The sequence below is a fragment of the Malaya genurostris genome, chromosome 3, assembly GCF_030247185.1.
Source record: "Malaya genurostris strain Urasoe2022 chromosome 3, Malgen_1.1, whole genome shotgun sequence".
Taxonomy (NCBI): Eukaryota; Metazoa; Arthropoda; class Insecta; order Diptera; family Culicidae; genus Malaya; species Malaya genurostris.
In genome coordinates this window covers 43,502,151-43,525,985 of record NC_080572.1, presented here as the reverse complement: position 1 = coordinate 43,525,985, position 23,835 = coordinate 43,502,151, and the positions used below count along the sequence as shown (strand labels likewise).

Sequence of the window (23,835 nt, the reverse complement as noted above, 5' to 3'; positions counted from 1 at the left end):
TTACATATTTTACAAAAAAAAAACTTTCAACGCTTCAGGAATTGAACTACACCGCCTACGGAGTTCTTCACATATTCTGCCCATTGAATATCTGAGAGATCAAAGCCCATTATTTTTTCTTCCGCATGGCTGAGAAGACGCTCCAGTTGCCGCATATTATTAGATTCACTTCTCCACTTTCGAAGTAAAATAAAACCGGCCGTCTGATTTACTGCAATTACTTGTTTTACTGCTCGACGATAGTGATAACTATACATGACAAATATGAAAAATATTAATTTATTATAGAAAGCAATTGTGTTATTACGCGCTTCTTAAATTTATGTTCATTCTCACCGATTGATTTTGTCTGCATTACCAAAACTGCCTACAATGAAGTCTCGTAGGGCCGCAATAGCATAAAGCAGAATATATGTCGCGTTCAAAACAAATCTATTGCTAGTGGTAATCCAACAGTATTTCCTACAATTAATACTATCAATCAACCAATCGAAGAAGGATATCTCTAACCTCACCAAATCCATCTCTCGAACCACCACTGCCTTGAGTCCGCAATAAAACGCAGTATATCTCCATACCGGCATCTATTGACCGTGCCGCAATGGTTGAACACCGGAATAATCTGGCTGCCGGAAACTTGCTTCCTAAGTGCGATATCGTAGGCACAAACCATCATAGCATTAACGCAATAATCCACCGGTGCGAAATCGCCTTCTAACTCCGGTCTCATCAGAGATATCTTGTTGACTCCACCAAGGTTAGCTATTACGTAGGGAGTTATTCCGTGATAGTTGTCTGTCCAACCGACCACCGGCTCACGACACGTTGGCAAAACTGAAAAAGTAGATGACGAATCAAATATGGAGAAAGTTAGCAGTGTAGATGCTCATCATAAGGCTTTAACTATGGGGTTTAAAAGCATTATACGTAATATTAGAAGAAGAAGCAACTGAGATAATCACAAACTATACCACTCAATTAACGTGAAATATAACCATTGTACAATTTGAGATTAGATGAATGTTTCGAAGCAGAAAATTGAAGCCAATTTGAATTAAACAAAATTGTACGAACGTCATGGTTTGGGAAGCAATTTGCACATGTAGAAAATTTACGAATCATGCATGATCTATAAAACAACGAATAATGACGTTTATGGTAATCAGAGCACACCCAAACCTCTACAATGTAAACTTCGTCACACTCCGACTAGTTTTGATGTAGAACATATCTTTGTTATCCATGTAAAGTTGCGGATTAGAAATTCAAGAAAGTAGGGGGAAAGTGTTTCAATATGCCCCATTAAGAAAACATTGAGATGTTTCTAAATATATTAATATATTTTCTTCGAGAATGTGAGCATTTCATTGCAATACGGCTGAGAAACATAATTTTCAGTGATTCCGGTAGAAGCGATGAGAATTGATTGATATAAACACATTTTCTAACACGATCACATTCACAGTTTTTTCGCTTGCCTTAGACATAATGACTCAGCAGTCGTATAATACGCCTCACAACAAATCAGTGGCGCTGGTAAAGAAGATGAAAACACAAAACCGCCTATACAAAAGAAGCGCACAGATTGCACACAAGCGGCACCGAACACACATAAGCACAAGTTTTCGGCCGTGTTGTCTGAGATTGAGACATATCAGGAAATGTGGCTCCCCGGTGAACGACCAAAATGGTTAAAGCCGGGGTTAAATTGATGATATAAAAAAAGGAAATGTGGCTGATGTTCAACAGATTGCGTCACAAAGGATTCAAGTTTCAGTCGGTGTTGAACAGTCGTTCGCACCGCACGCGTATAGCTCTTGGCTCCTGGAATTTTTTTCTGGCTACCTAGAGTTTCATTGATTCAAGGCTTCAGTCTTTTTCAAGGCTACCTGAATCACTAACTAAGTGATACAAAGAGTGATATTAGAGTGACTAAGTGATACAAAGAGTGATATTAGAGTGACTAAGAAATTAATCAGCCTTTTTTAAGGCTAGCTAGGAGTCTAATCGAAGACTAATTTAGCCTAGTTAATTTAATTTAAAATTTCATTAATTTCAAAAATGCCTGCGTCCAACCGGAAAGGCAACAAGCCTAAGGCTAAAAATAATTCAATACGGAATAAATCACAATCCGTTATTCAACATTTTTCTAATAACATTCACGATCTTATAGAATCTGAATGTAAAAATAAAAGACAACGGACGGATTTCCCTTCCGTTGATTCTATGCCGTCTAACAATATTTACGAGATTCTTCCTGAATCCGATTGTAGCGACATAGAAGAAAATTCTTCAAAAATTCCCAAAATGGACGCTTGTCGTTCTGGGAAGAAACATAAATCTATGCCACCAGTGACGGTGATGATTTCCGACTTCAAAGCTTTCCGTACTGAGCTTTCTACTTTTCTCCCGGAAGTAAAAGTCTCATTTCAAATCGGACGAAGAGGAGAATGTCGAGTCTTGGTGGATGGATTGGAAGATTACGAACGTCTTATTCGATATTTGTCCGAGAAACTTCATAAATTTTATTCATATGATATAAAATCAGACAGACCCTTCAAGGCTGTCTTGAAAGGATTATCAAATGATCAAAGTATTGATGAAATTAAAAATGAACTAAAAGAATTGCTTGGTTTTGCCCCTTCCCAAGTAATACTTATGAAAAAAAGAGCGAATGGTACTTCTAAACCACGCTCTGGAATTTCCCATGAACTTTACCTAATACACTTCAATCGAAGTGATGTAAACAATTTGAAAACTTTAGAAAAAGTACGTTTCATTTCCCACATTAAAATTCATTGGGAACATTATAAACGGCATAATCGTATTGCAAACTTAACGCAATGTCGTCGTTGCCAAGGCTTCGGTCATGGAACCAAAAATTGTCATATGGATATACGGTGTTTGAATTGTGGTAAATCGCATTCGAAAGACGATTGTCCAACGAATGAAACCACTGATAAATTTTCATGTTCAAATTGCAATGGAAATCATAAATCCAATTATTTGAAATGTCCTGTCAGGGAAAAAATTTTAAACGCTCGTTCGCTTCGACAACAAGTCAAATCAACGACCTTAAATTTACAGAACATACCTGAAAATCAGAAAACCGTTACAAATGCCACGCCTAATTCGGCACTGATTTCTTCGAAACAAAAAACAGGTACGCCTGCCAATTCGTCTTCTAACGAAAACAATTTATTGACAGGTAGATCGACCTCGTCATCATCTTCTTCTAATGTCAGTTATGCTGGTATATTAGGTAGAAATCTATCACCTATTTCTTCTAATGTAAATAATCAAAACACAGGACCGCCTTGCAGTTCTTCTTCTAACGAAAACAATTTATTAATAGGTAGACCGGCCAAATCATCTTCTTCTAATGGCAGTCTACCTACAAATATTCCTTCAATGCCATTCGCTTCTTTAAATGAAGTCGATTTAGGCGATATAACTGAAAATAAAATGATCTACCTACAAGATCAACTTTTTCAAATGATCATCCAAATGAATTCAACTTCATCACTTTTTGAAGCATTTCAAATCGGATGGAAATTTGCAAATAATATTATAATGAATTTAAAATTTAACAGTGATGTTAAATAATTATTTGAATATTTTAAATTGGAATGCTCGATCTTTGAAATCGAGTGAAGATGAATTTTATAATTTTCTCAAAGTTCACAAAATTCATATTGCCATTGTGACAGAAACTTTTCTTAAACCAAATGTAAAATTGAAAAGTAATCCACATTATGTGGTTCATCGATTTGACAGGTTTATTGGAATGGGTGGCGGAGTTGCCATTTTTGTCCAACGGCAAATTAAACATCGAATTTTACCTTCTTTCAATACTAAAGTTATTGAAAGCTTGGGAATCGAAGTTGAAACCATTCATGGAATTTATTTCATCGCTGGAGCATATTTGCCATTCCAATGCACCGGCGAACAATTAAATTTCTTTAAAGGCGATTTGCAAAAACTTACAAGATATCGATCGAAATTTTTCGTAATAGGGGACTTAAATGCTAAGCATGTCCAGTGGAATTGTAGGCAAAATAACAGTAATGGTAAAATACTTCATAATCAACTCTCAGCTGGTTACTTCACAGTTCTTCATCCCAGTAATCCGACTTGTTTCTCTTCAGTGAAAAACCCGTCTACAATTGATCTGGTTCTAACAGATCAAAGTCACATTTGTAGTGAACCGATTGCACATGCTGACTTTGACTCAGATCATCTTCCAGTAACATTCAGACTTTCCAACGAAGCTATAATTAATCCAATTAGTTCTATTTTCAACTATCATAGAGCTAATTGGTTGGATTACAGATCTCACATTGAAAATCATGTGGATCATGAAACTATTTTAGAAAATTCTGCGGACATCGACACAGCAATTGATAATTTGAATCATTATATTATCGAAGCTAGAAATCTTTCAGTTCCCAAAGCTCAAACTAAATTAAATTCTCCTATCATCGATGACAATCTTCAACTGCTCATTCGGTTGAAGAATGTTCGTCGACGACAATATCAACGTTCTCGTGATCCTGCTATGAAAAATATAGTTAAGGATTTACAAAAAGAAATTAAACATAGATTTACTCTTTTGCGAAATGAAAATTTCGCTAAAGAAGTTGAACAAATTAAACCATATTCTAAACCTTTCTGGAAACTTTCTAAGGTTCTTAAGAAACCTCAGAAACCAATTCCTGCTCTCAAGGAAGGAAATCAAATACTTCTTACAAATGGCGAAAAAGCTCAAAAACTTGTTCAGCAGTTCGAGAGTGTCCACAATTTTAATTTGAACGTTGTGAGTCCTATTGAAAATGAAGTCTCACTGAAATATGATCATATTTCAACCCAAGTGTTATCACACGATGACATTATTGAGACGAATTTTGATGAAATTAAATCAATTATTAGGAAACTCAAAAACATGAAGGCTCCTGGTAATGATGGAATTTTTAATATTCTTATTAAAAATCTTCCCGATGTTGCCTTGAGACTCCTGGTTAAAATTTTCAACAAGTGTTTTTCATTAGCTTACTTCCCAAAAAGATGGAAAAACGCTAAAGTAATTCCTATCCTAAAACCTGATAAAAACCCAGCAGAAACATCAAGTTATCGCCCAATTAGCTTACTTTCTTCTATCAGTAAACTTTTTGAAAAAATTATCTTGTTGAGAATGATGACTCATATAAATGAGAATTCAATTTTTTTACCAGAGCAGTTTGGATTTCGTCATGAACATTCAACTACTCATCAACTTGTCAGAGTAACGAACATGCTAAAATCAAATAAATCTTCTGGGTTATCCACTGGAGTTGCTCTTCTAGACATAGAAAAAGCATTCGACAGTGTTTGGCACAAAGGTTTAATAGCAAAAATGTCCGATTTCCAGTTTCCTATTTATTTGATCAAAATGATTCAAAATTATTTAACTGATCGTACTCTTCAGGTTAGCTATCAGAACTGTAAATCTGAATTGCTACCCGTACGAGCCGGTGTTCCGCAGGGTTCGAGCGTAGCTCCAATCTTGTATAATATTTTCACTTCTGATCTTCCAAATCTACCCGTTGGTTGTCAGAAATCGCTATTCTGTGACGACACAAGTCTGTTAGCCACAGGTAGAAATCTAAGAGTGATCTGCAGTCGCCTACAAAGAAGTTTAAATATTTTCAGTGATTATCTGTCAAAATGGAAAATTAAACCAAATGCAGCAAAAACGCAATTAATTATCTTTCCTCACAAGTCAAGAGCTTCTTTTCTTAAACCAAACAATAATCACATTCTTAAATTGAATGGCTTGGAATTGACATGGTCTGATCAAGCTAAATACTTAGGTTTAACGTATGACAAAAAACTCACTTTCAAGGATCACATTGAAGGAATCCAGGCAAAGTGTAATAAATATATTAAATGTTTATATCCTCTTATAAACAGAAATTCTAAGCTCTGTCTAAAAAACAAACTGTTAATTTATAAACAAATTTTCAGACCAGCCATGCTTTATGCGGTACCAATTTGGTCAAGTTGTTGTTCCACCAGGAAGAAAACGCTTCAAAGGATTCAGAATAAAATTCTGAAAATGATTTTGAAGCGTCCTCCCTGGTTTAGCACAAATGAGTTACACAGACTCACAAATATAGAACCATTAGATGTAATGTCACATAATATTATAAGCAAATTCCGACAAAAATCGATGCAATCTTCAATTGAATCGATTCGCTCTCTGTATTAGTTAGTAAGTTAGTATATAAGTTCCTTTTCCCCATTACACAATACAAGTAGGTTTAGAATTTTCCCTACACAAAAATCTCAGAAATGCGGAAGCAAATAATGTCTTCATGGTAATAACCAAATCATATATATATATATATATATATATATATATATATATATATATATATATATATATATATATATATATATATATATATATATAACAGGGCTGAAAAGTCACCACTTGTGGCTGAACACCCAATTTAAATCTTAATAATTTAATTTTAACTCATATTCCAATGAATAATCATTTAAAAAAAAAAAAAAAAAGGATTCAAGTTTATTTGAAAAGACATGCGTCGGACTACCATGCTTCGTGATGTATAGGAAATTTGTGCAGCTGGTATAATTATAATGACAATAGTAATAATAGAACTCCAATCCCGAAGCACATTTAATGCATCTGATTCAAAAGTATTACTCTATATAGTATATATTTCATATACGAAATTAACATGAGCTTTACGCTCGTTTGATTAGTTTAATCGAAATAGTGCATGAGATGTAAATCAACCAGCTCGAACTAAAAAAAAGTCATTGTCTATAATCAATATTCAGAATATAATATTTTTGCCTTTATAATATAGAAAAGTAATGCAAATATTTGAAAAATGGACTAGTAAAAATTTTCCCGGGTTGGCGAATCAATGCATAGGGCACTTAGTGTCAGTCGGATCGTAACACCAGCTATGCAATGGGTTCTGCATGGGCAAAATTCCGATTCTAGAAATGAGCGAAACGAGTCATGATTTGGAGAAAACGATCGAATTTATTTTTTGTTTTTTGGATTACGCTAGATCTCGGAATATTAATCTAGCAACAACGGTCGTATCAAATATGTAAAAATACATTCATACAAAATGTAAAGTTGATGTTTGTCAAATGAAAAGTGTATCCGTGCTTATTCTTTTATGATGTAAATTTTCGATTTATTATGTTTATTTTGTCAATTCTCTGGATAAAACAACACGATTATTAAATGAATATGCTGCAGGATCGAATAAACATTTTCAGTAATTCTTGCTTTTCAATGTGTGCTTTTTGTCTTACCATTAATCTATGAAGCAACCTATCACATCACTTTAGGCAGAGGGTTCAAAGTGATATCCGGGTAGAATATTGAAGTTTCAAGTTTTGAAAGGAATACATTCCTCAAGTAACGCATTTTCGAACCATGATTAATTTTCATGGGAGAAGAGTTATTGCTCATAATTTTATGAGAAGTTAAACTGATTGGTTTCATGATTTTCTTATCATGACAGCAGTAACGGATTTCTTTCCGTGTGTACGCTAAGAATGTGTGTGTATGTATGAAATAATCTCATTAGGTTTTCTCGGAGATGGCTGACCAGATAAACTGATCAAATGAAAGGTCTTGTGGTCCCATACGGAATTCCTGAATTTTATATAGATCCGACTACCGGTTCTGCAATTATAGGCTAAAGTGTGTAAAGAAATTTGTACCGTCACTTGAAGTGGCGAAACTTAAAACGTGAATAATTTTATAAGCTGGCCTCAAAACTACTCTAAACGGTTGCCATTATCAGCAGACAGTACCAGAAATAGTAATCATATATTCCAAAATGGATATTACTCACTTTTCTCAACGATGGCTTCATCGATTTCCACAAACTTAGATTCAAATGAAAGGTTCCCATACGGAATTCCTGAATTTCATCCGGATCCAAAATCTGCTTAATTTCGGGTTTCCTGGTTCCCGATTTTTGGTTAACGACCGGAGATTTGTGCCTCATTTCGGTATTATAACAACACTACATTGGCTGTATAATGGCACTAAATAAATATTTACATTAATTATGGTTTCGGCTTTAGCGGTCTGTTAAATAAGAACGGCTGTTATATACTGCCCGACGTTTCAACCACTAGTTATGGTCTTTTTCAAGGGAATTATTTTATCGTTCCTCGTCTAAAAATCGTATAATGCTTGGAAAATGACGTTAGGTAGTGCATAGTGGTAAAACAGGCTAATGTTTGAAACAAACGTTATCAGTGCAGCAAAAGTGACGAAAGAAGCCTTTTTATTATATAAACAACCGTTCGTGGGCATACGATTTTTAGACGAGGAACGATAAGATATTTCCCTTGAAAAAGACCATAACCAGTTAGAAGAGGAACTATAAGATATTTCCCTTGAAAAGACCATAACCAGTGGTCGAAACGTTGGGCAGTATATAACAGCCGGTCTTATTTAACAGACCGCTAAAGCCGAAACCATAATTAATGCAAAATATTTGTACGGTCGACTAATCATCTTTCATGAATATTTAATGCTCAATATCACTAATGCTTGCACATTTTATATCAGCGCTGTATAATCACACCCTCATTTACATTAACTTAAACGTATTATTAAGATTGCAGTACGACTTTTATCTCATATTAGTTGATTTCATGCCAGTGTAGTACTATCAATTTATTTGGGATGTGCTACATAAATATAACGAAATGACGGCTAATGATGCTTTGTCGCTGCAGTACCTTGAAGTATTAAAGGTTTTAAGTAAAAAAGAAAACAAAAGAGTTGAGAAAATTGATTAAATCTTTATTGGAATCGATAGAACGATCAATATACTTTAATGCGGCTCCACATTAGATGGCCTATGCGCAAGGTCCAATTTTGGCACACTCTCTCGGCCGGTATTTCACAAATAATGCCACCGGCCCATAATCCACACCAAACAGTGACTTGGATGCATTGGTTGCTCTTCCAATGCATCTGACTGGTCTTTACTCCAGGTGCAGCATTTTTGCTTGTTGACGATTCCATTCAAACAGAAATAAGCTTCATCGCCGAACACATTTTTTCTATAAAAAACTAGATCTTCATCCAACTCTACCAGCGCCCATCCATGATTAAACTATAGACCAAACGACCATTCATGATTAAATTATAGACCAAACTGAACAAGTTTGACAATGACACAAGACACGAGTCACGCGTGATCTGTCCAAAACAGTGTTGCTAAAAAGATACCAGCAAAAGAAAATCACCCTTTATATTACGAATAACGATTGGTTTTTTTGTGTGGATATATTGGTAGAATTCAAATGTTAGCAGCTGATATATAGACAAACATTTTCTTTCATAGTCGCGAACCGAGTGAAAACAATTCATTGCTGTTTATAACAAGTAGCAAACGTTCGTTTGCTACTTGTTATAAACAGCAATGAATTGTTTTCACTCGGTTCGCGACTATGAAAGAAAATGTTTTTGGCATTGTTGATAATTTAAATGTTATTCTGAATTTTGTAAGTGAAATTGCTTCTCGTTTTATGCTCATATATGTCAATCCCATTCGACCGATTGATGTAGTTAAACTTGTAACCGAAAATATCAAAACTTTTTTGGCCACCCCGCCCATCGAGAGAGCATGGAGAGAAATAAAATGCGCAGAGCGCACACGTGGTTGATTCAAAACCTTTACGCGTACTACTGGCCTCAGGGTCTGAAAAAAGTCATAATTTTCCAAAGGAAATACTTACCAATTGGTGGTCTATAGATTCCTATTGGCACTTTTCCCGAAAACTCCCTTTGGATCATAATCTCGGCACACTTTTTACTAAAAAAATATGTATTTTCATAACATTTCAGTACCTCCTTCGTCATTTTATTCTCTTCGCCTACGCTCAGATGACAGTTCAGTAATTTAATGCAGTTTTCGTAGATATCTTCCGAAATATCATCATACACTTTTTCTTCCACAAGTCTTCTATTGGAGTTGCTGTAAAATGTTGACGTGAACACAAATGCTTCCAAATTCTGTGCAGTTTTACACCAATTCATCATGTTTCTGCCAATGCCAACATTCGTTCGCAGAGCCTCTGCGATAGGAACATTGAACTTAACCGTCGCTATGCAATAGAACACAATTTTAATTTCCGTTTTTATTCGGGTTGTGATTTCCGGAGACAACCCAAAATCTTCCTTGTCATAGTCCACTTCGACTGGTTCAATTTTAGCTATCAATTCCGCGGTTCGCACTTGATCAAACAGTCGATTCCGGAGTATTTGCTGAAGGCGGTCTTTCCCACATACGCCTCGTTTCCGACGAATCAACAAGTATAGCTTTTTCACTTCCAAACATCGTAGGACCTTCTCCAAAAGGACCTTTCCCATGAACCCTGTTCCACCCGCCAGTAGCACTGTTGAGCCACGATAGAAGTTTAGCACCGAACATTCCGAATTGATCGACATTGTCAGTGGAACTAATAGGTGCAACAGCATGAAATAACCTATTTAACCTTAACTCAGGCGAGCTGCATTGAACTTGACTTCAAGGAGGAAGTGTCGTACAATAACGGATGCCGGTGTGAATAATTAAGAAACATTTACCTATCATATCAGGTTGCAATGATTTTTTTTTGCGTTTCGATACAATATATAATCAGATGAACCGCAGTGTGAAGGTTATCAACTGGTACTCATTGATTTCCTGACTTTGCGTGGTAGTGATTATTTATCCGTGTTTCATTTCCAAAGAACAAATGTCTCATACGAACGATAGAAATGTGGTAAAACTAACGGTCTGATTAAATGCTTTTGTGGATGCATACGGCACTGGTTTAACAAGCCAGTTGTCATATGTTCGAGCACCGACCCGGAAGGATTCATGGGGCCAGTAGGATCGCAGTACTAGCCATGCAATGATTCTGTACGCTTACAGTCGGTTGCGAAGTCTGTTGTGGAACAGAAAGGCCATATTCCACAAAAGGAATGTAATGCCAAAAATAGCAAGAAGTCACACGGAGTTGAATCAGCTGAATACGATGGTTGCGGAACCATATTGTTTCTTCACTCAAATAGTATTGCTTGTTGGCAGTTTGAACGGTTGGAAGGAATTCGGAGTACACCACACCCCGATAATCAAAGTAAACTGTCAACATTACCTTGATTTTTGACTGATGCTTTGACGTGACGCATTTTCGACCCTCTTTGAACAACTTGTACCAATCAAAAACACTTGCTTGCGACATACTATTATCACCGAAGGCTTTTTGCAACATTCCGGACGTTTCAGCACCAGAAATTTTATTCCACACACAGTATTTAATGGAACTTCTTTGTTGAATAATTTCACTCATTGTAAAAATCGCCGATTGCACTTTCAATACTTCAGAAAGACCGACGTACAATAAACACTAATGAATATTTTGACGTGACACTTGGCAGAGATGTCACTGACAGTTATATCAACCTAGAAAAACAATACTTCGACGAATAAGGTTTCCGCATAAAATATAATTCAAAAGTCTTACTACTTTTCGCCCACAGTAGCATGGGAAATGTGGGTAATAATGCGCGGTACATTTTAGTGCGCATCTCATTGTGAGCTCCTGTTAATGTTTACCACTATTTACTCACAATAAATATTGAGTTTTGATCCAATTAACTTTTTTCGACTACATTTAAAATTCCCTATTAATTTTATACCAATACGACAGACGTAAATATAAAATCTGTCATTAGAAAATAAGCTGAATATTTATTTCTAATAGAATCACGTATTTTTTTTTGATTTAGTAACAGCTTTTCGACTCAAACGAAGTTATCATCGAGTATTCCGAGTATTACGGAAAATTCGAGTATTCGAATACAACGGAAAATTCATTTTGCGCATAATTGTGTACCACTGTGCACTATGAGGAACAAAACACGATTATTTTGTGGCTTTCGGGCTCGTAAGCAACATAATAATTGTAATCGTTCATTAGAGGTATTGAAAAACGTGTTAATTCCACCTAACAGTGAGATGATACCTTTTTTCAAACAATTCGTATATGTTTTCTGCTTGAATATTCTTCGGTGTTTAATTCTCCTGGCATTATTTTAATGACCGTCGTTTTGAGCGGTAATTTGAGATTTTAATCACTCATTACCCTGTAACGTGGAAACTGCAAATCGGATCGAGTTTGAATTTAAACGTGTGACAATCGATTGAACATTCCATGAGATGTAGAAGTAAGTTGCTATTTATAGTTTTTCGTCATTATTTACGGTACTTTCCGAGCCGGTATTCAGGAACTAGCATAACCCAAAACGGTTCATACGACCGTAATTTAATATGACGAACAAACTGCAATAGTTTGGAGTCTAACTTCTATATCGGTTTGAATTTAAAAAACTCATCACCCTGTAATTCTAGAATAGGAAACCGGAATCGGTAAAATTACCAATTTTGTACGGGACAATAAGTCTTTCAATTTGAATTATTGTTTACGAAATTCGAGTTGGCCTTTTTTTGAGAAATTGATTGAGCTTTGAGAAACAAATCTGCAAAAACCGATAAACCTGAATAATTTATGTGAAATGGACATTATTATACTAATCAACTGGAAGTTGGATCTGACTAAAAAGCAAGACCTTTTATTTGAATCTTAGATGGTTCTTAGATTTCATTTGAATCTTAGATCGGCTCAGCCATCTACGAGAAAATGAGTTACACTATTTTAATTTCATATCCTGTATCCTCTATTGTATATATTTCACAACATAATTCAGGAACCTTGTTTGGGAGCATACGACATTTCATATGAATACGAGTTTGTAGAAAACGTTTGAGTCATCTCCGAAAAAATTGAGTGAAATTATTTGTCACATACGCATTTGCTGATCTCGACGAACTGATTCGAATGGTATATGGGTGTTATGTTCTTCCAGCATTTATTGCTTTAAGTAGTTTAAATAAACATAATTATGGAACTACTTTCAACTTGAAAATGTTGCCATCGTCTGGTTTACATATGTCATATTCGAACGATTATGTTGCCAAAAACGAACCGTGCTAAAATCGGTCCGAGGTAAACAATTGTATGTAACAGTATAAAAAATCGTGTTTTACTTTGCTCCCAAGCATTTCTTTGCCATACAGCGCTCAAAACTTCTACTGCTGGAATAAGGTGAAAAGTCGCTTACACAAAAATATCGATATCTGCGTTAAAAATGGACGGATTTTAACAATCTATGGCTTGTTGGATAGGTATTACCGTGTGAAATCTAAGTCTGGAAACATATTCTGTTTTCAAGGTCGAATGTGACAGATACTGTCAAAAACCAATTTTGACATAAAACTTCGTATAACTCAAAAAAGTAAACATCCGATCTCAAAACCATTCAATAGCGTTCTGGGTGACGGGGAGACCTTTCATTTGCGACTAGTTTGATCAAAATCGGTTCCAGACATCTCTGAGATCTCGACCTCTTAGTTGACAACACACATACAGACACACACACATACACACACGGACATTTGCTCAGTTCGTCGAACTGAATCGATTGGTATATGACATTCGCCCCTCCGGGCCTCGGAAATTTGAGGTTTAGGGAAGTTTGAGCGAATTCTATATCTATTTTATATATACATATATATATATATATATATATATATATATATATATATATATATATATATATATATATATATATATATATATATATATATATATATATATATATATATATATATATATATATATATATATATATATATATATATATATATATATATATATATATATATATATATATATATATATATAAGGTAAAACAAGGTTTTATGTTTCCGTAGACGTGTTTATGATGTTGATAAAAGTAATATTCTATTAGTAATACTTCAAAAAGCCATCGCCACCTCTCCGTTATAACCAGCGGCGTTACAGTCGACTAATGCAAGCGTTGGACTATGGTTTAGTGCAATATCGTCAGACAAGCTGTAATTCGCTTGGGCTTGCCCACTTTCAGCAATCATAATCAGATCGTTTCAAATCGTGTATCTATTAGTATAAAAAATAGACTGAAACCAAATAAACTTATTTAAGTTTTAGCGGTATTCAGTGTTCGATTCGGAAAGTACCCAAAAATTTAATTCGCACTGCGATTTCAACGATTGATTTTCAAACAGTTTGAATCAAATGTAAACTATACAGCTCCTGCGGTGGATTTAACTCACTTCGGCTACGCCGGGTTTAGAATTCCGGTTCCAGTATCGAATCGTTTCTCAAAGCTCAACCGTTTTCTCAAAAAAGGCCAAATCGAATTTCAAAAACAAAAATTCAAATTGAAGGATTTATGGTCCCACACAAAATTAATGAATTTTATACGATTCTGGAATCACAGGGTGATGAGTTTTTAAAATTCATACTTATTTCGACATCTCATGGAAAGTTAAATCGATTATTACACGTTTAGATTCAAATTCGATCCGATTTGCAGTTTCGACATTACAGGGTAATGAGTGAATAAAACTTTAAATTACCGCTTGAAACGACGGTCATTAAAACAATGTCATGAGAACTAAAACACCGAAGAATATTCATGCAAAAAACACATGCGGATGTATCATCTCACTGCTAGGTAGCACGTTTTTTTTAAGAAAATCATGATATTTTCATCAAAATTCAATTACGTTAAAACCATAAAGACAAAGGCATTTCTAGAATTCTTTACTAAATACTAGAAGTTTGTGTGTATGCTCCGTAAGTCTTTGTATAAACAAATTGCTTTTGTTTTTATTAGGTAACTCACAAAATGTAGTGCGACGAGATTGTAAATGTCTTCGTGCACTTTTTTCCCGGGATTTTCGTAGGCTAAAATAAAGGTTCTTTTGTCCCATAGAATTTTTGCCTTTTTCTATAGAAATTAACTAGGAGCTCCGCAAACCCAGTGTTATATACCATTCGACTCAGCTCGACGAGACTGACAAAGGCACCTTCCAAAGATTTTTCTCTCCGATCTTTTGCAAGTTTGACGATCAAATGACTGTCACTTCCTATTCCGGAGATAGGGTAACGACTCCCTATTTCATCTGAGTTTCTATTTCCATCTCATCCCTTCATCTTATAACTTTGAACATGAATCACATGTTTTAACGTACCTGAATCAAATTCTGAAATGTTACACCACTTTTGAATGTTGGATGACTTCATTAATAGTAATATTCACTTGCCAAGTCTACGTTTGTCTACGAGACGGGAAGGGGTTTTTTCAAGGTCTACTTAATCTCATTATTTGTATTCACAATTACTATTTCAAATTTATTATTTATTACGGAAATCAATCAACCAAGCAAGAATTATGTTTTATCAGCTTGGCTTTACCTCGGGCAAGTCAGATTCGAAAAAGTAAATGCTCAAGTGCGAATTTGCGAAAAATATCGGTTCTGATCGCTCATCCGGTAAATACGTTTGAGAATCATTGTATATCATTGCCGCTTGTATATCAGTAAAAACTGAGAATTGATGACACCTTCCGGTGAACTTTCAAAATTAATGATATAACTAAACTATCTTTCAACACAAATATCTTGTTGAAAAACAAAATTCACTTCGACTACTTTTTAAGTATTCCTAGTAACATTAAGACTGTGGAAAATCTCACAAATTAACTTTAAGTTAAAATTTGATAGTCGTAGTCATTTTGTCGTTGGCAAAAATAACCCTGTTCGAGAGCATCATCGATAGTTACTTTCCGACATTGAAAAAAAGTCTTGCAAAATAATTATAAGTTTAGATCTCGAACAAAAATCACTCCTTTGTAATTTTTTTGTACTCAGAATTGAAGAAAATACCTCAATATGAAGTTTAAATAAATTGTCACACGTAGTAAGTTCTTCGCGAAGTTCTTCTGACGCTCTCAGGCCATCTCTGAGATCTCGACCTCTTTGTTGACAAAACACATGTAGACCCACACACATACACACACGGACACTTGCTCAGTTCGTCGAGCTGAATCGATTTTTATATAACACTCAGCCCTCCGGGCCTCGGAAAATTTTTCTAAAGTTTGAGCGAATTCTATACCTATTTTTTATATATAAAAAAAGGTAAAACACTGTAATATACTGCGAGCAGAGCTGCTAAATATCACTATCAACTAGCAACTTTGCACGATGAAGATTGGAAAGCATATGTCACTGGACTGCTGCCAACCAGGCTCTACCAATCATCATATCTTGAGTGTCTGAGGGTCGATCTGTCATAACTTAAATTCTCTTGATATTGCACTCACCAGGACGCCCATTGATTGCCGATGCGATTGATATTATCTTCATTTCTCCTGTCATTGCTTGATCGTGATGAGACTAAATATTGATCAAGCAGCATAAACATTGAATTAAATTCATTTACAGCAATAAAGTTCGAAGTCCGATAACTTTTGGCAAAGAACAATGAACTTTATCAATTTATGTTTATGTTAGTATTCTCATTGAATTTTTTTACTTCAACGGGGAATAGGAGAATGAGAGAGAGAAACAAAAAAGTCGCCTGTGTTTGACTGAGTATACTTCTACTTGGTTATAGAACTATCGAGTATCTCATTTGACAGACACTTTGACCGTCCCGATTACAGTTGACGATGATTTTAGTCAGTCTGTCAAGGTCATTTGACATGACTGACAATTTGCAGCTCTGACTGTGAGCCACTCTGTGCTCCATGAAAAAGTTGAAAACACTGTTTTGACACAACTAGTTTATGTCAAGATATTGAAACAGAAGTTTGATTACAATATTTTTGTCCTTGGCTTTAATTTTCTCGTTCGGGTTATCATGTAGACTACGAGACTGATATAAACTTAATTTCGGTTTCAGTGAATTTGGCTTGTAATCGTTTTGGATCTAGCTTTCCCGTTTCGAATTCACCGTACATCGTTCAAAATCACTATAAAGCAGGTACAGCGCCTGTGGCAGCTCGTTATCATCGATCGACTCAGTTATTCTGTGTCAAAAAAAGTTAATGAAAATTCGAGCTGAAGCAATGAAAAAAAGACTTCAACTGTATATATTTTTTTACTCAAGTTTTTATTATGTACTATGCAGGTTATTTTGTGGCAAAATTAACTTCTTCTATTACTTGATTAAATTTTTAATTCACTTGTGTTTATTTTACCGTTGGCATAACAATGATTAGCAGTGGAAGTAGTACGATAGAAACAGCTACGTGTCAAAATTGAGTCGTTTTTGTGCCGCAACCTGTGCAACTGAATGAAAACAAAAGTGCCAATATTCTGATAGGCACCAATGCTTTGTGTTAATGTGTGATTGGCATACTGTTCTAAGCGACCCGCCCCTTGGACAGTAATCAACGTTTTCATCAAACTAGCCGTACACAAAACTAAAAACATAAACTCCGTGCCGTTCAGCCACCCAAAATGTGATCACTTACGGCTTTATGAACCAAACAAAATACTTAAAGTAAGAGCCATGTAAACACTCCACATATTGAAATAAATAAAAAAAAACCTGTTTTAATCCACCTTGTGATGTAATGATACCTATCTCATATCTCACAATTCACATATATAAAGGCGTGGTATTCTTCAAAATAATATTCTTTGATTCTTAAAAAACAAAAAGGTTTGTCCATAAAATAGTATAACCTACAGAGTGAAACAGTACTCAGGTCGGTTAGGCCATCTCTGAGGAAACGAAAAGAGGTACTTCCAGAACCGTAATCTGGGAACCGGTATAGTCAAACTATGGCTACAATCTTCGGTCATTCATCAAAAACCCAAGAACAAGAAATGCCAAATTTATGTTTGGCCGTCTACTGACCATGACTACCGTTTGTAATAGTTTTGGGACAAGTTTAGAAATTATTTTACGTTTTATTTCCGGTGCATCCGGAATCAGAAACCGAGAACCAGCATAGCCGGAATCGGGTTGACAATGGCTACCGATTGCAATAGTTTCGAGGCCAGTTTAGAATTTTTTTCCGTGTTTTGTTTCGCCGCTTCAAGTAACGGTATCCAATTTTCAACACACTTCACCCCTCAGTTTAGCCGTCTCTGAGAAAAGTAAGTGCACTTATATTCTTTTTTTTAATGTGGAATACATTTTTGTTTTCTATATAGGCGTGCAAACTAGAAAATCAAGAAAAATACACGTAGAAATGTGGTCAGGTTTTGAACAATTACAGCTCAGTCAATTTTATATACATTATTAATATCATGTCACCATTTGATTGGAAATATTTCTACGTATCGATTTGAATGTTCGTAGGCAAGTATTTTTAATTGTGTATCATTGAAATGTTGATTAATAGCTAGCAATGTCCTATTTTGTCTGCAAAATATCTCCGGCATACTGGATTTCCCTGCCATAGTCGACGGTTTTGAAGGAGTAAGCGATATATCAAAGGGAAAGCATTGCTCTGATTGGTCAATCGATGTTAAAGCGCAGCTGCTGGAAGCACGCGAATCTATAAATAGAAGCAAAATTATAGCTAATGTTTCAGTCCAATGAGTAGCATGCTAGAGGTAGGTTGTTGCTAGACAGCAAGACAAAAAGTGCCATAAAACGATTTGAAGCTTTAATTGGTATGCTCTGATCTTGTGTCATGTAAGTTCGGATGAAATTCCATGTTATGTCGTTTCGCCTGAGAAATTGACAACTACCCCAGGATAAATTTGGAGTGCATAAGATTAATTTTCAATTTATATAAGATGAACTCGATTGATAATAAGAAACTCGCTTCAACTAGAGGTGTGCAAACCAGCTCATTTTGGTGAACAGCTCCGAACCGATCAGCTCACCAAAGTGAATCGATTCGATGTATCAGCTCATCAGCTCTTTTAGTTTGAACTTAAGGTTCATTTTGTGCGTCGTTTTTCTTATGCACCGGTTTTCTTTCATATGCATGATCGAAATTGAATCATTGATTTGCAATGATGCAATGAATGCAATGCGAATTAGTTTATCTTTAATTGATGTCGACTAAATTGAATCTCTTAAAGAGCCGAAGATCTGATCAGCTCGTAGCGTGTTCCCTTCGTCATAATGCAGTGAACTGGGTAGCAAATGAGTGAGCTGATGAGCTGCGGTTCTTTTGAAAAGAGCTGAGAGCTGTCAGCTCACTTCAATGATTCGATTCACTGGAACAGCTCAGGAGCGAATTGCCCATCTCTAGCTTCAACCGAAATCGCAAAATGGTTGTAATGGTAGAGAAACGCTATAAAAATAACTGCTTGCATACAAAACTTGAACACAAGTTTGGCGAAGAGAAGCTTAAATATCGATATCCGTATCGTGTACAAACATATAATTGCATACATTTGGGCTATTGGTTTAATTTTGTCGGCTACAAAACAAATATAAATCACGACAAATAAAGTCTACATTCTGGGTTCGCGTGTTCGGTTTTGGTTCCTAATAAAGTTCAATCTAAGCAGACTCTCATGCATTTGCGAATTCAAAAGTGTGACGATTTATTGAACTGTTTGATTGTAGATCATTAGAAATTTTGGTTGCCTCGTTCCACATCAATGGCTCGAACAACCCCATGGGGCTGATCCTTGTAGTTTTTTGCACATATCACCCTATAATTCCGGAATCGAAAGTCGGATTCGAATAAAACTTAGGAGCTTTGTGTGGGGTTACAAGACCTTTCATTTGAATATAAGTTCATGGAAATCGGTTCTGCTATCTCCGAGAAAAGTGAGTGCAAACCATGTTACATACATACATACATACATATACACACATAAAAACATTTTACGTACTCGACGAACTGATTCGAATGATATATGACACTCGGCCTCGGTTCAAAAGTCGGGTTTCACAGTGATTGCATAACCTTTCTTTACGCGAAAGGCAAAAACAAAGACGTCATATTTTCATATTACGAATTAGTCATATTTACACGCATGTGAGCAAACCGATCTGGAAGGTTGTGTTCGATTGAAAAGTCAAGTATAGCCATACCATCAACGGCTTAGATTGTACCAACGATTATATGAAATTATATGAATAATATGAAATCTTGTTCGTCAGTTAAGTTGTGCACTGCTTAACGTAGAACAAAAAACAGCCGTACGTTGGAATCATTGGCCTAAGTCTGATCTTGTTTGGTGTTCAAAGGATTGCTGCATTAGCAATCGAATCCAGGAAGACTGCGTGAAAAGTGATAGTCTTACCTAGAACGCCTGCAAGTAGAGTGACGACATGTCATTCTTAATGTTAACATCAATTTGAAACATTTTTCCAGTATATTGGCAGTTCGGTATAGTTTATGCAGGGTTTAACATGACTTTTGCTCGTTTGAAACAATGGAGGTTTCTAAGCCCGATGCAAAATGAACGGCGGCCCCAGTGGAAAAATAGGTGGCCAATACGTTTCCTGATGAAAACAAAACAATATGTAAAAGCGATTCACACGTAGCATCAGGCGACTGTCACCGGCATGGAACGGTCACTAAACAACATCATTAATTGTAAGCTATTCATATGAAGTGACACTACGTCAAGTTCACGAAACATGTTAACGTCGGGTACGTGAGCAATATTCAGCTAAAAAAATTGATAAATTAATCTTGACGTCGACCGAAGTCGAATGATCGACTGAATCGTGTTTAATGCATGCGTTTCCTGATGAAAACAAACCAATCTCGTTTGCATTTGTGGTTGTAAGTGAGCTGTCACAAAGCCCAATACTAACAAAACATGTTTCTTCCAAACGAATAGCTACCAACCCTGACTTGTTAAATATTTGAATCAATCCCAACCAATAAACCTATGTTTATTGAAGGAACAAATAATCAAATCGTCAATAACATAAACATGAACCAACCAACCTCCCCTTACTCGATAGAAAGGTACAAAAAATTAAAATAATAATACTTTTCCTTCCAGCGTTGCACTCAAGATTGCGTGACCTCTGTCATTTCTTCAGCAACGGGTCAGTGGGACTTCCTACGAACCAGTAATGACAGCATAATTATAACATGCAACCGACTTGGCCGATCAAACAGGTTCACTTCACCGCCGTTGTCAGAACAGTCGTTTTCAATGCAAGCACCGGCTATATCTGGGCATATCAAGTTCAAAGCCCGAGCTATGCTCTAGAGATAAACCGATGTATCATAGCATGATTAATTATTCGTAAGTCTTATTGCTGTGGGTAGTCACAGAGAAAATTTTTTCCGGTTTAAAGCCACTGACCATGAACCTGCAAAATATATGAAGGAAAAAAACGACGATTGAGAGCTATCCAAGATGAGCACTTGAGGACTGAAGCTTGTCTAATGACTGAAAAAATGCATGTAATATCACATCATTTGGGTATTTGGTTGAGGTAAATTGAAGTAACCAGATAACTATTTACGTCAGTAGGAAGTCAGTTAGGCTCACAAATGATAAGTGTAACTATTCAAGCTAAACTGAATAGCAGATAGTATATGATTTGAGTTATTGATAGATTCAAGCGTGTGTATCAAAATGAGAAGAAAACACAAGTTAATTGCTCGCTTTACTTGTGAATACAGCCAAAAGCCAACTGTCAACATTAATTTTGAAGAAGAATTCCGAAGGATTCATTGTTCACTGTGAGTTGATCAAAACTGTAACTTTTAAGGACTATTCACACCGTTCCATTCTGGTTCAGTGAAAGTGCCATTAGTGCGCCGTCTGTTTTCTTCGTTTGTTGGAACCCTTCCGTGCCGTTTCAGTTCCAGCACAGCAAAGGCAGTGACAGGCCGACTTCAGTGAAAATAAAAAATATCAGTGACGACGAATTTGAGTTTGCCGGACGGACGCTACACTGACGGTGAAATGCACTAAAACGGCACTGTGCCGGATAGCTGTGAATGCACGCATAGATAACGAATGAAATAATATCAGTGTCCGTGCACTGTGTCGTGCCGGCACTGAACCAGATCGGATATGTGTGAATAGTGCATTACTCATTGGTCTTGTGTTAAAATTTATACTCTATTTATATCAGTGCAATTCATTTTATCAGTTGGCTATTTGACCGTTATCCCAAAAACGCGTCCATTCATTCTTGTTTCAAGAAATCCATGTAGTATTAGCTACTAGCAGTCCCAATCTAACGTTTCGTATCAGTAGTTTGTAAAAATAAGCACAGCATTCTATTGTTGTGTTACGTACAGCCTACATTATTCCAAAACGTTCTTAAAGTACCTTATTTGCATACACTGAAGTCACATACCGGTGCGGTTGGGTCAGTTCTTGACTCCTTTGGCATCAGCTATAGGCAGGTGATTTACCGTAGATTTTGGAATTGCCAAAGTTTACTACAAGTACTTCGACAAACATTGTTCAGTGTCAACAGAGGCTAACACAATTCTGTCGAGAAATCGGTTTTACGCTTTTGTATTCTCCAAGACGTGGGTTGTAGCTGGCTTACTGCGACTGAGTGTCGCCCCTGTAATCTAGATATAACCAGAGTGGATGAGTGACGACATTTCATCCGTAATGTTGGCAACAACCTAAAAAAATCATTCGAAATGTTGGTCATTTTTCTTCTTCTTCTTTTCTGGTTGGCGTCACCACACTTGAGATGACGCCGAATTGATGGCACAGAAACTATGGCTATATTGCCTGTTAATTTTCGTTTATAGTCCAATGGACTTTCTTTTCACTGGACTACAAGCGAAAATCTCGCTGTGTGGCTGTGTCGAATCGTCAAAGTACGGCTGAAAATCCTTTCTTTCTGAGCTGAGCTGAGCGAATAAGAGAAAATGTACAATGAACCAAGAAAATGAAGCTTGGGAGAAGCAAATCATTTCCACTGTACATATCCACTCACTCCTAACTTTTTACTAAATTATCAATAACGACACTGGCTACGACCAAATGCTGTGCTACTGAGGGAAAGGAAGGAGTGCTAGTCCGATACTCGTTGTTTCTAGAGACCGCGGGTACCACTGTATCTCCAAGAGCATCGAATGGAATATTGCGTCACTTTACAAGTTAAGTAGTTATGAATTGTATCGTTTGCATAATTATGTTACCTGTAAAATTAATAATTTGTTACTGTGCTACATGCTCTTTAAGAAGGTCAATACTTACATTCCAAATTCTTAAATAAGAAATCCTCCCCCACCCACAATTCAACTCAGATATAGCTCATTCGGATTTCTATTTATCCCTACACCTGAGGCACAACCTTGCTGGAATACAATTTACATACAAAAAATCGTAAAAGGTGTCGATTCGTAGATTGACACGAAACCTTTTTTTAAAGAAAATCATGAAATTGTCTAAGCTTCGATTGAAATTCTTTGTGGCAATTTTCTACAATATAGCCTTAAAACTTACTGATGGATCAAAAATAAATCCTATGACACATAATACCACTTATACAAGCAATTTACTGACTTTGGAAAACATCTCAACGTAATAATCCTGTTTATAAAAACCGTACCTAGTCATCGGCGTCAACTACAAAAAAGCCATGCAGAATCAAAACCAATTAATACTTTCATTATTTCCTATCCATTCTGGCAGGTCGCGGTAATCACAACATAAAAACTAGACATCACTGTGCTAACGTCTGGTTATTCTGTGTTCAATAATAAACAACAGAACCCCTAGTGGTTCCGCCAAATTACCTGCATCCCCTTGCTGGTCCAGCCCAAGCCGCCACACTCAATCTTTCACGCTACCGATATTTTGCGCGGATCCCTCCAAGTAGAATGGCCATCGAGACTGGTCGATACGCAAAATATAAGCAAATATCTTGAAATTCCTATTCTCATTCGGTACTGGTTCTGCATGCCACAAGGTAGTACGT

The 23,835-nt window shown here is 36.1% G+C and overlaps 1 protein-coding gene across 1 annotated transcript; it reads right to left on the bottom strand.

Annotated features, from left to right (window-relative positions):
* Positions 1-26: 26 nt before the first annotated feature.
* Positions 27-10,504, bottom strand: LOC131435653 (fatty acyl-CoA reductase wat-like). The gene is made up of 4 exons (XM_058603769.1): positions 9,793-10,504; positions 516-834; positions 337-462; positions 27-249 (listed from the first exon to the last, which is right to left on the bottom strand). The coding sequence occupies exons 1-4, from the start codon at positions 10,502-10,504 to the stop codon at positions 27-29; spliced, it is 1,380 nt and encodes a 459-aa protein (XP_058459752.1).
* Between the last annotated feature and the right edge of the window lie 13,331 nt (positions 10,505-23,835).